This window comes from Zeus faber (genome assembly GCF_960531495.2).
Source record: "Zeus faber genome assembly, chromosome: 18".
NCBI lineage: Eukaryota > Metazoa > Chordata > Actinopteri > Zeiformes > Zeidae > Zeus > Zeus faber.
Genome location: NC_137210.1, coordinates 29,601,464 through 29,618,003, shown reverse-complemented (window position 1 = coordinate 29,618,003; position 16,540 = coordinate 29,601,464). Strand labels below are relative to the sequence as shown.

General features: G+C 45.3%; 1 protein-coding gene across 1 annotated transcript in view; it reads right to left on the bottom strand.

Annotated features, from left to right (window-relative positions):
• Nucleotides 1-16,540, bottom strand: part of ttn.2 (titin, tandem duplicate 2) — a 211,128-nt gene that overhangs the window by 179,083 nt on the left and 15,505 nt on the right. Inside the window, exons 19-40 of the mRNA XM_080018974.1 lie at nt 15,351-15,583; nt 15,101-15,265; nt 14,818-14,986; nt 12,973-14,669; nt 12,582-12,863; nt 12,174-12,440; nt 11,712-11,984; nt 11,317-11,580; nt 10,928-11,188; nt 9,946-10,206; nt 9,197-9,460; nt 8,677-8,937; nt 6,930-7,190; nt 6,200-6,460; nt 5,698-5,842; nt 5,334-5,502; nt 4,343-4,574; nt 3,855-4,139; nt 3,350-3,475; nt 2,854-3,042; nt 2,064-2,435; nt 906-956 (exon numbers count right to left, since the gene is read on the bottom strand). Of these exons, the coding sequence (XP_079875100.1) occupies nt 906-956; nt 2,064-2,435; nt 2,854-3,042; nt 3,350-3,475; nt 3,855-4,139; nt 4,343-4,574; nt 5,334-5,502; nt 5,698-5,842; nt 6,200-6,460; nt 6,930-7,190; nt 8,677-8,937; nt 9,197-9,460; nt 9,946-10,206; nt 10,928-11,188; nt 11,317-11,580; nt 11,712-11,984; nt 12,174-12,440; nt 12,582-12,863; nt 12,973-14,669; nt 14,818-14,986; nt 15,101-15,265; nt 15,351-15,583 (6,488 nt within the window). The remainder of the gene's footprint in view (nt 1-905; nt 957-2,063; nt 2,436-2,853; nt 3,043-3,349; nt 3,476-3,854; nt 4,140-4,342; nt 4,575-5,333; nt 5,503-5,697; nt 5,843-6,199; nt 6,461-6,929; nt 7,191-8,676; nt 8,938-9,196; nt 9,461-9,945; nt 10,207-10,927; nt 11,189-11,316; nt 11,581-11,711; nt 11,985-12,173; nt 12,441-12,581; nt 12,864-12,972; nt 14,670-14,817; nt 14,987-15,100; nt 15,266-15,350; nt 15,584-16,540) is intronic.

Below are 16,540 nucleotides of genomic sequence, written 5' to 3'. Positions count from 1 at the left end.
TGTTCGAATAAACGCAAGACTTGATTCTTTTTTAAAGAAACCTGCTGGAGGTTTTGATCCTTCTTCTGTGGAAATTTCTTCAGAACATAAATTACTTAATAAAATGCATAAATGTTTCCAAAATAAGCTGATGGGCTTGTTTGCTTCTATTTGTATTAGAATATTCCTTACCTGACTTGCAGACAGGAGAATAAACGCCCTTTCTAATCCTCAGATTCAGAGGGAATTAACAATGCAAAGACACTAATGAGAAACGACTCTCCAAGAATAACAAACTTGCTTAATTAAGCAATGTGAGAAGGCGTTTATTCGAACTAATATAGTTTACTGGTGTTATTTAAAATGCAAACCAAAGGAATCACATCCCACTATCTGCAAGCCAGGCTAGTCAATGTTTTGCAGGAGGAAGTCATCAGTTCCAGATGCAAGAAACTTTTGAAGATAATTAAAAGATGTGGCTATTTTCCATATCTTTTAAGGAAGCATTTCATGTCTGGAAGCTTAATATCCTGCGCTGTTCTGAGATTCACACTGTGGGAACCTTCATGCCGAGAGAGAGGGAGTTGATGCAAACTTTTAAAAAACTGATACATAAACAAGTTTATCAGATAATGAACCGAAAATAACAGCGTATTGAAACTGACAAACAATATCCATTTCCTTTCGAGACATGTATATATGACATGCATTGTAAAAGAAAGAAAACAACATAGAAAGGCATAGTTCAACCCAAAAACATATTTGCACACTGTGAAAGTGGTCTTTGGATGCAGACAAAATGGCGTTTTAATCACCAATACAAGACCACGTCCACAGTGATACATTAGAGTTCTGACACAGCGACAGTTGAACTCTTGCTTCTCCGGTAAAACAATCTGTGTCCGATGTTTCAAAGTCTGACTTACCTTTGACTTCTTCTTCGATCTTAGCTTCAATTTGTGCTTTTGCTTGAGTCACTGTGGAGAAGAGGAGTGGCGTTAGTCCCGACCAGCCACACTACTCCCACGTACGGTGTCTCCACTGGTGCTTGGTACAGGTGACGGAACCGTCATGGACTCACAGAGCGCGGACTTGGAAAACTTCATCAATTTGAAACTCATCCTCATGGAAATATGACACCATTATAAGAAACTCAATATACTTGTTGGGTTTCAACTTGTGAGTCTAAACCAAATTATTAATACAAACAAAAGATAAGAAGCGTGCAGGAATAAAACAGGTTGTGAAGCAGCAGTGCCGAATGACGACAAGGGAAGTGTGTGAGTTTCAAGCAGACCGGGAGGAGACCGTCCTTCTGGGAATGTTGTTCGTCTGAAACACTCAAGCGTCACAAGTTTGGTTTTGTTTTTTATCTCAAACCTGACTCCCGAATGGATATTTACACTGTATACGTTTCCACAGGACTCCTTCAAGTTGTACAAGTTAATCATTTCATATCTGATAACACATCTTCTAAGTTTCTATCATTTGTTTGGACTGAAATAAAACTTGTAATGACTGACTACTTGTGATGTGTGTCTTGTCTTTACAGTGGTATTTATGATGATGGAGGACCACATCTAGGGTTACAAAAGTAAACAAATATTTCAAATATATATATCGTCAGTAAAACAGAACTTAAGAACTGTGACCGGGCTCATATCGTGAGGTCAGTTACTCCTACACGGAGGAGGGACTGCAAGGGTGGAGAAGGAAGTAAGTCGGGATGGTGGACAACACAGCTTATCCTTCGAGGATGGGTGGAGGGCCTTTCTACTGAGGGGTGGAGGGTCTTAAATGATGGGTGGAGGTTATTTATATTGAAGGGTGGAGGGCCTAGGGTGGAGGGTATTTCAAATGAAAGATGGATGGTCTTAAAGGAAGGGTGGAAGGTTTATATAATGAAGGGTGCAGGGAATTTCTAATCGAGAGTGGAGGGTCTTTCCTAGGGTGGAGGGTTCTTATTAATGAAGGGTGGAAGGGCGTTGGACACTGTGAGGCAGAACAGGTGCAAGTGGGGTTGAGGGGAGGTTGTGGGGGTTACTGAGAAGGTTTTTGTTTGGTGGCACCGGATCCAGTGTTACCTTCTTCTGGACTTATGGTGAGCGCAGCGTGGCACGCGGCCTCTCCAGCGCTGTTGACCGCTCTGCAGGCATACGATCCAGCGTGCTCAGAGAACGCATCGACTATGATCAGCGTGGCAGTGTTTGTCAGCTCGTCAAAGTGGAAGACGATGTTCTTTGTGGGCTGAATCAGCTGCTGATTATGAAACCAGCTTATTTCTGGCTTTGGCATGGCGGATACGCAAGCATGAAAACGAGCCACACCCCCGTGCGGCACTGCGCAGCTCGCTATCGGGTTGATAAAGGTGGGCTTCTGCCCAACTGAATGTTTCTTTAGGCTGGTGAGGCTGGTGGGGATTTGCCTCTGAGGAGCATCCTCACTTTGATTTTGCCCTGAAAATGAAGCATGTTCAGGACTTTAAGGACATGGGTGTAAATAAGATCCAAGAAGACCCCTGCAGCCCTTTCCGGACGGCGGCAGCATCACATGGGAGGTCCAGTCATTGAAACTATTCCAGAGCAAGTCTGCTAATTTGATCCCATCTGGAATGGCTGTGTCAGTGTTTTTCCCAGAAAACCAAAGATGTTTGATGTTTGATTGTCAAAGTGACTAATACACTGATATCTTAGAAAAACCTACCTACCCCAGTAAATCCACGACAGGTTTTATATAGTCCGGTGCTGTACCTTGCTGACATGCCAAATAATAATGACATTAGTGGCCTCGCCCGCTAACACTAATACCGTCCAGAAAGGGTTAAAGACACTGCGAACATACTGGTATCAGCCGGTATCAGTCATTTCTACTGACCGTCCAGTTTGAGCGTTGCGGAGCAGGAAACAGTCGCGGCACTGTTGCTGGCCACACAGTTGTACTGCCCCTCGTCTTCTGGGTAAACCCTGGAGATTTCCAGCTGACAGCTGTCGTCAAACTGGGACATCCTGAAGAAGTCCGACTGCTTGATCTCCTTCTCACCGTGGAACCAGCAGATCTTCACATCTGTGCAGGACACACAGAATTCAGCAGGGCTCTTCTCATGCACCACAACACTGCAAGGAATCTTCAAGACTGCAACTAGGAAGATCGGCTCACAAAGTTATATCCCTCGCTATAGAATCCAGCTGAGGTTCACCACATTGAACAAAACACTAATGTGCAGGATGATAGCAGAACTATGAGAAACCTCAGTCTTTAACCTCACTAAGGTCTCCTTTAATATCCTTTAATCTCTTCTAATGATTAAAATATTTTATCTCTGGTCTGTTTTTCAGCTCCAGTTCCTAAAGTGTCCCGGTTTCTTATCTACCTTCTCCGCGAACACGACACTGGAAGCGAGCTGATTGTCCCTCAGCAGCTGAAGTGTCGGCGATGGGGGAAAGAATAACTGGGGGAGCCACAGGAGCTGCGGAGTCCGGAGAAACCACCTCGGAAACTGGAGACAGAACCGGAACGCATTGAGAGCGAACCATCACTCAGAGCCATCACAAATGAAAAACAGAATCGTCATACAATACACATCACATGATGAACGTGTAAACATGCAGGACTTTCCAACAGGATCTGGATTCACAGAGGATTTGTTTGACTCTAACTCCATTGAGGGTTACCGTACTAAACTACAATTCAAGGCCATATTTACTCAACATGTGATGGCACTGATCTGTTAAACTGCATTCAAGCTTTTTGTGCACTGTGACTGAGTATTCCCTCTGAGAATTACTCTCTTTCGAATATCCTGTCAATTAAAAAAATGTCATTGAACTTCTTGATGATTGCTGTTTTAAAAACCAAGCTACCAAACATCCACTTACCCTCCACGTTAAGAGCTGCTGTGCTGTGTGCCTCTCCAGAGTCGTTCTTGGCCTCACACTTGTAGACCGCTGCGTCCTCTGGGAAGACTTCGATCAGAAGCAGCGTGAACTCATTTCCATCTTGGAGGAACTTGCACTTGAAGCCCGGAGACAGAGCCTGGGAGTTCTTGTACCAGAAGACCTGGGGCTGGGGAACACCAGTCACCTGGACGGAGAAGCGAGCTGGTTTACCGGCCTCCACCGACTGGGGCTCCATGTGCTGGAGGATCTGAGGAGGCTCTGGAACTACAGAGGAGATGAGAGGAGACAAATGGATAGGAAGTAGGAGGTTAGGAGAGGACCTCCTTCAAAGTCCAACACATTTTGGTGGACGGTAGAAAATCAGCCCTTATGTCCAGGACGGACAAAAGGGAGCTGGCTCTTTTGATGCGGACACGGATGGAGCTCCGGTTCTCCTAAAGAGGTGCTAACTATTTAGTGGGACTTACTTCTGACATGGAGGCTGATGGAGCTCCTGTTCTTGCCAGCTAAGAAGGTGTATTCTCCAGCGTCACTCCTGTAGCTTTCAGAGATGGTCAGGCGGTGGAGCTTCCTGATGCACACGTAGTTAAACCGCTGCTCCTCTGAAAGCTTGATCTCCACGCCGTTCCTCACCCAGCGACCTTCCACATCGTCCTCGTTCACCTCAAACTCAAAGGTCGCTCGCTGCTTCTCCACAACCTGACCAAGAACGGACACAGCTGAGCGGCTCTCTAAAAGCTAAACATCCTTCAGGTGCGTCGTGCTTTCACCATTTGACGTATGTTTATGACTATCTACAAAGTTATTGATGAAATGAATAATCATAAATCTGGTAACATATTCTAGAATATAAGGGAAACATCATTATGAATTCAACTGATTTCAGAGTTGATACAATATCCCATTCAATAATACATAATATTCTTTAATAAAATGTAATATTATCAATAATATTCCTATTATTCACCATTTTAATATAGAATTGTGTTCGTTCATTGGAATTATTTGTGGAAACAGATTCATTGATGGATTGATTAATAATGAATGAATTCATTATTGTTAACCAATTCATTATGAAGTAAGAGCTTAATGTGTGACCAGAGCTTTGAATCTTTGTGTTTAGATCTCGTCCTCCACACAATGGTACATCCAAACAACTGCAGTCAATAGTAAAAATGCTGTTTAAAAAGCTGCCAGCGTCATCTCCTGAACATATTATGGGATGGAAACCTTCTGATTACCAAATGAGTAGAACAGGGATTTCTCCGACGTGCTTGGTAGCGGTCTGAGACCATTTTAACCCGTCCAACTGGGAGGAGGTGTTTCTGCCTGATTGGTTCTGCTTCCTCATTGACACAGCTTGCTTTGTCGCTTCCATCCATATTGTCGACATTTATTGAAGATACAAAAGCCAGTAGGTCAGAATGGTATCCAGTGTGTGTGGGTGTGACGTCTTACTGTGATCTCTCTCTGCGGAGGCTCGGTGATCCTGACATCTCGTCCCTCCACGGTCATCTTGGCCCGGCAGACGCTGGATCCCGCCGCCACCGAATACTCCCCCGCGTCCGACATGCGAACCGTCTGGATCAGCAGGCGATGGACGAACTTCTCTGCTGTCACTATGTATCTGGGGGAAAATAACTGCTTTTAACTTCAACCTTTAGACTTCCAATCCCCTATGTGGGATCAATAAAAACACTGTGAAGCCAACGTGACGGCAGTTCATGGGCTACTACCATATAATCACATTTGGCAGTAATGTGATGTCTCTCAATGTACTATCTGACATTTGCAGTATATGTACATACGGTATGAAGCCTACCTTTCTTCGGACAGGTCCAGCTCCTGTCCGTCCTTCATCCACATCACCTGGATGTTTGGCTCAGAAACCTCACATTCAAACGTCGCTCTCTTCCTCTCTGTCAGCTTGATGTCTTTGATTTTCTTGGTGAATTCAATCACACGAGCTGGAAAAGAGACCAAAGGCAACCCAGTCACTAATAAACATAAACAGGCATTTGAAATTGTGCTCTGCAGAATAGCTCAGTATTTAAAGTAATTTGAACTTAGTAATTGTGATAATTTTCTCACTACAAAAGTGATGAAAAACATTGATTTCAAATCTTAATTCTAAAAAGGTAAAGCATGATGCTGGCAACCCTGGTTGTCATGGAGACCTAGTGTAGTCTGGTCTAGGTCATGGAGAACTAGTTTCTGAGACATTTTCGTTCAAACCTGGCTGTCAATTTTGAAGGAGAATGTACGTGGCACTCTACTCTGGAGGGTAATCAATAGGATCTAGAGATCAAGGTTGGGGCGATTACCTTCAACAAAGAGGTTTGCTGACGTGGCAGCCGACCCAGCCATGAAGCGGTACTCTCCTCCGTCTCCAAAGTGGACATTCCGGATGGTGAGGGAGTGCGTGAGCTGCTTGCTGCGGACCTGGCATCTGTCCGAGGACTTGACCTCCACGCCGTTCTTCAGCCACTTGTAGGTGATGCCCTCATGGTTGACGTTCACCTCGAAGGTTATGGTGTCTCTCTCCTGGGCGTTGAGGTCCTTCAGCATGGAGGTGATGAGCACGGCTGAGGACACAACGCACACAAACCGTCTATGGAAAGAACCAAGTCCAAGCAGTCTAGAAGGAGTGTAGCGCAGATCTGATGTCCGGCCTCATGACTCTACTGCACAGTTGTACTCAACTTGAAATATTTTCTAAAGTATTCAGGCACATTATCGTGCAATGATGCTGATAACTTTTCTCTTCTTATTTGAAACTTTCACTTCAACATACTGTTATGCTGCATTTGGTCGAAACACCGGAAAACCAACCTCCCAGTCGTAAAAAGGCAAAGTAGCAGCCACTTAAGTTGGAATTCAAAGTCTGAATTTTGGGGCAGATTGCTTGTGTCCATCATAGCAACATGGCTGCAGACAGTGTAAAAGTAAACTAAGTTTCTTTTGTATCTAAACTACTAACTTATAAGATGCTCATATTGTAGATGTGAAGACGCTCCGGCGTGACTGGGACAGTGTTGGTGAAGGTGAACTCACGGCTGACGGTGAGCGTGGCGGACACTCTGTCGTTTCCACAGACAAAGGTGTATTCTGCAGAATCCTCGGTGCTGGTGTTCATGATCTTCAGTTGGTGGACTTTGCCCTGGACCACGATCCTGAACTTCTCACTCATCTGGATCTCCACGCCGTTCTTCAGCCAGGTGGAGGGAACATTGAAGTGGGAAACTTCACATTCAAACGTGGCCAACTGGGTCTCTGGGACCTCCACACTCTTCAGGGGCATGGTCACACGCAGAGCTGTAGGAACAAGCAGGAAATGGAGGTTTTACTTCTGGATTGGTTAGATGCTCTAGATACCCTAGATGGTTGGATGCTCTATAAGCTTAGATGCTCTAAATGGTTAGATGCTCTAGTTGGTTAGATGTTCTCAGTGGTTAGATGCTCTAGATCAGGGGTGTCTAAACTACAGCCCGCTGGCCAACTGTGGCCCGTGGTCCATTTTTAATTGGCCCACAGCAAATTCTAAAAATATAATGGAATATGGCCCACACATGAAACTTGCGCTTGACTGTATTGTACTTCTTAGTTTTAACACTAGGTGGAGCTACTGTCTTGAACAGGGCAGCTTCTATCACAAAACACGAGCAATCAAAGAGAATTTTTTTCCTACCGGTGACCAAAAATGGGAAAACCAAAGAAACGCAAAATAGTAAGTGAGTGCAGAAAATTTCAGACACCACAGAGAATTTCCAGCTTGCCTATCTGATGTCGATGCCGAATAGGGGAACCTACTCTACCATTCTGATGTGCGCTGGCTAAGTCGCAGCTCCGTGCTGCAGCGGTTTTATTCCCTGAGATCAGAAATCGACCAGTTTTTGAAAGAGAAGGACCGAGCTCTTCATGAGCTGAGTGACCCTCTGTGGTGGCAGACCTGGCTTTTTAAGTTGAACTTATTGATCATCTGAACACACTGAACAAGAGCCTAGAAGGCAAACAACAGCTTGTACCACAACTTTATGAGCACAGTAACTACGCAACTTCAATGTTGCACCTCCCCACACTGTCCAAAATCAAATGAGCTTTTCCAAAGACCAAGCCTTCTGCTCAAAAGGGGAAACGTGTGTCTGTGATCACATCTCTCATGACAGAATTCAGTCAGAGCTTCCAAGATTTTTCTATCATTGAGAAAGAAATGAAGCTGTTCTCCACTCCCTTCCTGATGGATGCAGAACAAGTGGAAGAGAGTCTGCAGTTAGAACTTATGGAAATGCAGTGTGATGATTCCCTAAAGAATCAACATCAGCTTCTCTCCTGACCTGACTTCTAGCGGAGCTTGGAAAAGGCCAAGTTTCCTAGAGTCTGTTCTGCTCAACATACATTATGTGAGCAAACATGTTCTGTGAAGGGCTGTGAAGAGGGATCACCATCCTGACTGAGAAGCAATCTGAGGCTGCTGTTTTGACAGTGTGCTGACAACCATTTTTGTAACAAAATAAATAAACTCATTCATGGAAAGCTGTGATGTAGTTTTTTTTTCTTTAAGCATATTCAGTTATCAAGCATAATTTACCTACATTTGATTGATTTTGTTAACTTTAATACACTAGATTTCAGGTGATATACCTCACCTCCATTGAGTGGCCCAGCCCTTCGTAAATTTTTCTGTATGTTGTCCAAAAAAGTTGGTTAGATGCTCTGGATGGTTAGATGCTCTAAATGACAGCCAGTTCTTCTTTCAAACTAAGAGCAACATGAGAGGATGTCATTGGGGTTACGGACAAACCTTCCACGGAGAGCGTGGCGGAGCTGCGCAGGTGTCCGATCACGGCGGTGTACTCTCCACCGTCGCTGCTGTCCACGTTCTGCAAGGTGAGCCTGTGAGCTTTCCTCTCCGCCAAGATCTTGCACTTCTCGCTCGGTTCCAGCTCCACGTTGTTGAACATCCATGTGACGGGGATGTCGTCGTGGGACAGACTCAGCTCGAAGGAAGCCGTGGCGTCCAGCAGTGATGTCACATCCTTGATCTTCTTCACAATCTTGATCGCTTTAGAAACGGAATTGATTCATTGTTAGGACTTTTACACTATAAACAGTCAGAAACACCAAGTCTGACAGGAAATTTAGTTTTCTTTATTTATTATTTCTTTATATATATTCTTCTTAAGGAGAATATAATAATAATAATAACAATAATAACAATAATAACAAAAATAATAACAATAATTATTATTATTATTTTACTTTTATTTTTTTGTTTAGGTTTCCCTGGGAGACATGACGGTCATGGTCATGGTGGTACTCACTCTCCACGTTGAGCCTGGCGTTGGCAGACAGTTTGCCCAGTTTAAAGGAGTAGACGGACTCATCGTGGGTGTTGCAGTTCCTGATCTTCAGGGTGTGGACCATGCCCTCGGAGGTGATCTCGTATTTGTCACTGTTCTGGAGCTCCACTCCGTTCTTGATCCACTGGGATCCTTTTACGTCTGAGTGGGTGAGTTCAAGGGTGAAGACGGCCTCCTGGGTCTCCGTCACTGTCTGGTTCTTCAGTGTCTTCTTCATCTTCACAGCTGCAAGCGGTGAGCAGCGTGAAAATGTTTCAACGTCTGGATTTTGATTCACTTATTGTATAAGGAGAGCATTTTTTATTTCTCTTTTTCATAAGGACTTGAGGACCCTGAGCATCTCCATTTGCATATACGGTGCTACAGAAGTAGTTATTATTATATCATGGTTCTGTGGAATACTCGATTTTGATTGGAAATCAGTGGTCAGTTATTTCTGAACAATGCTGTATATAATGCCAATCTCTTCATAAGGACCGCCTGGAATCTTGGCCCTCGTATCACTCCATAGGATAATGTGCAGCTAGTGGGTTATTATCAGCAAAGACCCCAACAAGACAAGCCCGATTCGTGTGGGGGGCCTGATCACCCTGTCTGTGTTATTTTGCCAATAATGACCAGCTGACTGGACATTAACCCTTTCTTATACTTATACAGTGATGTCAGTGTGGTTGTGTTACTGCTGCTGCAGGAGCAGAAGGTGGACCTACCTTCCACCCGCAGGCTGGCTGTGGTTTTGGAGTTGGCCACCTGGTAGGTGTATTCTCCCACATCCTGAGGTCTGGTGATGATGATCAGCAGACGTCGGACAGCTCCGTCCACCTGGCTCACCACGTTGTCGTTAAAGTCCACGGGCTGGCCGTCCTTCAGCCACTTGCCGTCAGCGCTGGCGTTGGCCACCTGGCACTCCAGCTCCGCCGTCTGGGACTCTGCTACTGTCACATCCTGCAGAGGCAGAGAGATTGCCCCACCTACAGGAAGAAGACCGAAATGCTCAATTTGATTAAATATTATTTCTATATTGCTTCAATGACCTAAAGTTACAGCAGTTACAATTAAGTTAGCACCAACAATCACAGCAAACATCCAGCAACCACTCTGCATGACTTCCTGCATGATTTCCTGACTAAACCCGTCAGACAACTTCAGACCTTCAACAGTGCCAAAATGTTGCCACCAGTGCCGGAAACTGTGCCAACAATGTTACATATCAAGCATGGTCTATGAAACATGTTGTTAAAAGTATGTGAAATACTTCCATTCAGCTGAAACCACATAAGTTTGATGGCTTTTCACTACCATCTCCCCCAGTGACTTCAGGGAGAGAATGACAGAGAGTTGAACTTCCAGGTGCACAAAGTAAAGGTCCTCCCAAGTACCTTGAGTCAACTGGCTGGATTTGCTAATAACCACTAGACAGAGGTCCAACTATTGAGGGGAAAAGAGCTGGTTCAGCGGTTAACCATCTAAAACCTTCTGACTCGGGTTCACAAAGACAGTGCCGGTAGGCCAGTGCACTTTTATGGAATTAACTCCCAAAAAGGTGTTATTACCTCATCACGATATAACAAGAAATACATAGAGCTATGCATTTCTAGTTGTATAATGGTGAAGTAATGTAGCAGTAATTGTAGCTGTGTAGATTGCTTCTAGATGTACAGTGATGAGGTGATGAGGAAGAGTCGGACCTACCAGAGACGGTGAGCATGGCACTAGATGTCTTTTCACCCGCATGGAAGGTGTAGTGGCCTTCCTCATCCTTCATGGTGTCTAAGATTGTTAGAGTGTAAATCTTCCCCTTGGACTCCATCTTGTATTTTGGGCCGGCTTTGAGCTGCTGGTTCTTCAAGGTCCAGACGGGGTCGATGCCAGGGTGAGAAAGCTCCACTTGAAAGGTGACGTTCTGGGACTCTGAGCACACTTTGTCCTCCATGTGCCGGACGATCTGCACCTCTGCCCGATCCAGACGTTACAAACATAATGAGACTTCCTGATGCAAATATCCGACTGGTGTCATGACTTCATGAATGCTACTAATTCTAGACTAATAATAACTATTACGTTTAAGAACAGAAGCTTACCCTCAATGGTCAGTTGACAGCTGGTGTCGACTTTACCGACCAGCAGCTTGTAGACGCCCTGATCTGAGGCAAACGTCCTGCTAAAGACCAGACGCTGCTTCGCTCCCTTCGTCACTATGTGGACTCTGTCGCTGGCTGTCAGCTGCTTGTCGTTGTGGTACCATTTGACGGAGCTGATGTCTTGGGCGGAGATCTTGGCCTCCAGGACAGACTTGGTGCCCTCAACGGAAGACACATCCTTCAGTGGCACCAAAATATCAATAGCTGTCAGAAGAAGATTAAAGATCGTTAGCGATTGTAGATCATACAGTGAAAGGGAAGTGAAATTTAACAGAGTCTAGGCTCTCGATACTTTAGAGTTCCTATACATCGTATACGTTGTTTCTCCGTCTTACTCTGGATGTTGAGTTTGCCAGAGGTGGAGATCTCCTGAGCGGGAACAACAAACGAGTAAACCGCAGCGTCATCCCTGCTGACGTTCTCCAACAGCAGCTTGTGAACCAGCTTGTCGATAACCATGAGGACCCGGTCTGAGGCCGAGATGGCCTTGCCGCTCTTCATCCAGCTTCCTTCAACGTTCTCCTGGGAGAACCTGACCTCCAGCTGAGCGATGTCGCCCTCGCAGACGGTCAAGTCGCTCAGAGGCTGCATCAGCGTCACAGGGCGCACTGAAGGAGTACAGACTCGGTTGAATATCTTTGTTTATTCCATACCAATTCAGGACTGGGCAGTGTAGAAAAATGTTAACCATAATCACAGGAAATTTAACACAATAAAAATATCTGATCATAAATGACAGTGAGTCAAATAGACAGTCAATAGTTATTTCTACTGTTAGATCTAATGGAGGAGCCTACATTTCATCTTCAGGGAAGCGCTGGTCCTCAAATCTCCACAAACAAAGGTGTATTTCCCCTGATCCTCTTTCTTCACGTCCTTGACAGACAGACTGTGTCTTCCACGACGGGACAAAATGACATATTTACTGGAAGGAGAGAGCTCTTTGTCTCCGAAATACCAGCTGCCCTCAGCATCCTCACGGGACACAACACACTCAAACTCTCCGGAGTAGGTCTCTGGAACCTCTGTGTTCTCAAGGTTCTTGATGAGCTCCAGGGCAGCACCTTAAGACCATTGGGAGAAAAGGTACAGTAGAAACAGAGCAGAAACAGGTTGAGAAACGCCAAACAAATCATCTTTCTAGTTCAATTAATTAATCATCTAAAAAAACCCAAGTGAGCAGTCTAGAGATTAGCCAAACAAACCTTCTACATAGAGCCTAGCGCTGGTCCTAATGTTGTCGTCATCTATAACAACACAGCTGTACTCTGCATCGTCCTTCATGTCGATGATCAGCACAGACAGGAAGTGGACCTTTCTGTCAGAGTGCATCCTGTATTTGTCTCCAGAGAAGATCTCCATGTTGTTCTTCAGCCATTTGACCTTGACGAAAGGCTCATTGGTTTCACACTCAAACGTCACTATTGTGTCCTTCTCATTCGCACTTACATCTTCCACATTTTGAGTGAAGCTAACTGCTGTCTTGCCTGTAACGAGAAAAACAGGTAAATACATAAATAATGAATAGAACAGAAAATTGCAGCATGTTGCTGGTGATAACAGGCTCTGAAAGCATCAAAGTAAACTGCACTATACCTTGTACCAACAGGAAAGCGTGGCTTGAAGCTTCCCCAGCGACATTCATGGCTTTCACCATGATGCTCGCAGAATCATCTGCAGTGACATTTCTGATCACCAGTTCACATACATGGTCCTCGGGCCAATACCAGTAAATACGATCAGACTTTTCCAGCTGGACGCCGTTCTTAAACCACTGACACTCCGGTTCTGGTCTGCCCACCACCCTGACATGGAAACGAACCTCGTCCGTGGGAGCAGCAGTCTTGCTGGTAATGCGCTCCAGGATCCTAGGTGCTTCCATGCTAGGAGACAGCAGCACTTTCTCTGGTTTGATGGTCGGGATAGTCACGGTACCTTGTTCTTCCATTTTCCTCCTCTCTGCCTCTTCTTTCTCTTTCAAGTGATGCAGCAGATCCTCCTTTGTCTTCTTCAGCAAGTCTTCATAGGAGTCATCCTTCTTGCGAGACTTAAACTCAACAGCAGAAATTGACTCATAAAACCCTTCCTCTGTTCTGCGCTTAAATTTGCTTTTCAGCTCATCAGACTCCTCAGATGTTTTCTCGTGAATGATTCTCTGAGTCTTCTTCAGTTTCACCACTTCTCTATCCTGCAGAGCTTCACTTGGTCGGTCCACCTTCATGATATCGAAACCCATCCTTCCAGTCTCTGCTGCGCTCTCTGTAGCCTTCGGTTCTGGTGCACGACGGAGAACGGACCTGAAGTCCTCTCTTTGTTGGATTTCCAGCTTCACAATGTGCTCTGTTGTGCCCAATGGATTGTCTCCAACCACCTTGACCTCTCCTGAATCATATGACTTGACATCAACTATCTCCAGGTAGTGAATACCATCGTAACGAAGTCTGTATCTTTTGCTCTTGCGAATTAGTTGTCCATTGAGGTACCAGTTCACTTTGGGTGATGGATAACCAGTCACTCTGCACCGGAATCTTGCCGTTTCACCTTCCAGAACTCTAGCTGGTTCAGGAAGCAGAACAATGTCAGGTTTTGTCTTCTCAGTCTCTTCGTCAGTACTGACACCAGCAGGTCCTCCTTCATGAGCCAGGCGCTCCATCTCATCGATTCTGTGTGCGCCCTTCCTTCCCTCAGGAAGCTGGGATTCCTCAACAAGGCCTTTCTCATCCTTGACAATCAAGGTTGCTGAAGTCTGGTCAACTCCAAACTTGTTAGTAGCTCTGCAGGTAATGACACCGCTGTCTCTGGCGTAACCCACCTCATAGTCCAGACTGCAGTAGCCAAACTCATTGACCATACGTAGCCTGTTGGCAGCAGCCAAAGGCTTGCCATCATGCAGCCACTCAACTACCATGGTGGGGTCACCAATAGGAGTCAGTCTGCACTCAAAATGAACTGGACCAAAATGCTTCATTCTGACTGAAGTCAATTTCTTTTTAAACTGAGGTTTCTGCTGTTTTTCTTTGTCATAAAGGTCTCCCTCCTCCCACTGCTCCTGACCATAATGCAGATGAAGGGGTTCCAACTCTGGAGCTGCGATCTCCTTGGCCTTGTAGGTTCCTTTGGTAATAATGAGCTTTCTCTCTGGTTGAGTCTGGGCAGAGTCCACCTCTACATTGACCCTACAGCGAGTGGTATCTCTTCCAGCCTTGTTGATGGCTGTAGCTGTGTACCAGGCACTGTCCGTACCCACTGGTGAAGGGATCTGGAATTTGGCCTCTCCTTTAGTCCCCTCAATCCTGAAATAAACATTTAAATTGATTGATTAGGGTATTTGTTCTTTCGGGACAAAACCTGAAAGTTGTAACTATTTCTAGTTGTTACTAATTTCTACTATTATAACTATGTGAAACTATAAGGCATGCATATAGAAATTCAAAGTCGTACTTGATATGTGGGTACTTGTGTGGAGTAATAATGTCGCTGTTTTTCAGCCAGACAATGTCAGGAATGGGGTTTCCAATGGCCTTGACAGCCAACTCAACCAGAGTTCCCTGCTTTACAGTGATGTTCTTCAGCTTCTCGTTAAACTGGGGGCGCACCAGGCACTCTCGAGCTGCAGATAGCGAAAAACATCACTTGTCAAGATACAATATACTACGAGCACAATAAACAATGTACTACAAGCATAATTCTTGACCAGGAAGTGTAATGTGTAACATAACCTTACCATCAACGGTGAGAGTAATAGAGATTGAGGACTTTCCAGCTCTGTTCTGAGCCACAACTGTCCACTCTCCAGAGTCTTGAGGCATGGCTGGAACTATTATCAGAGACTGAGTTCCATCTTCTTTAATCACTATCTTGTGGGTGAAGTCATTGACAATTTGTTGTCCTGAAAATAAAAATAGAGTTTAGAGGTGTGCTGAGTGAATGATGATAAGCATTAATCTAGAGGAGTTCTGTTCTCGCTGTCTTACCATTGTGGAACCAGTATGTGTCAGGCATCGGTCTACCAACGACCTTCAGGTCAAATCTGGCAGTCTGCCCCTCAGAGCATTTGCATGAGGAAGGCTTCATGACAAACACAGGTTTGTAGAGCCTCTCCAGCTGAGCCTCGTCTGTCTCATCCAGCCTGCGAGCAGGAGAACGACCTGGAGAACGGCTGGAAGAACGGCCAGGAGATCGGCTCAGTGAGCGAGGAGAGGAAGATCTGAGAAAAGAGCAAACTAGATCAATACCATTGTATTTACAGTGGTCAGGTTTGGGGCCAGTCGCTCTCAACACTGGTGCCCCTCAGGGTTCCGTCTGACGTCCATTCCTGTTCCCTCTCCACATACCCCAGCTATTTGCTCACCTCCCATTACTTCTTCTGTCACTGCGATGAAGATGATACTCCACTTTACCTCTCCTTCAGAGTCTCAAAGCGAACGGCTTATCTCTGTATATCTCAAAGACATCAGTGTTTAGATGCCTGCACCAACTCCAGTTAAAGCTACTACTCTTCCTCCCTGAGATAGACCTCTCACAGACCTCCCCATCGCCACTAAGATCACCACTGTTTCATGCTATCTGACTGCTAAGAACCTTGTGGTGACCCTGGACAACCAACTGTCCTGCTGTGTCAACATCACCAACCGCCTGTAGGTTTTCTCTCTACAGCATCCACAGAATACGTCTGTTCCATTCCTAACCTCCCACCTCACATCTGCAGCTCTCTTCTGGCAGTGTTTCATGTCTCTGGCATCAGACTTCCTGTCTCTGATCACAACAAATGCAAGCCTCTGGTGATGGACTGCCAACATGGTGGTACATCGAACTGGCCCTCGGCATCGACAATCAGGACTTAGGTTATAAACTCTGGCTCCAAAATCACCATCACTTCCAGAAGTCAGTCATCCCAGTCACACCATCTTTAGCAGGAGCCTGTAGCTCCATCCGTTGAGGATGTACCTTAACCCTCCTCCAATGAGATCACTACCTCAGCAGGATCTTCAAGCCCTTCTCACCTTATCTGATCTGAGTGTATTTCCTCTGAACCAACCTGCACACTCTCTAACCCTTCCTGCCTCCGATTGTCTGCTTCACTGGCTGTGATTCTTATTCAAGATTTGCTGACGATGTGATGTATAGTCAGTTTGACATGTCCGGTCAAGTAGAGTTTATTTCT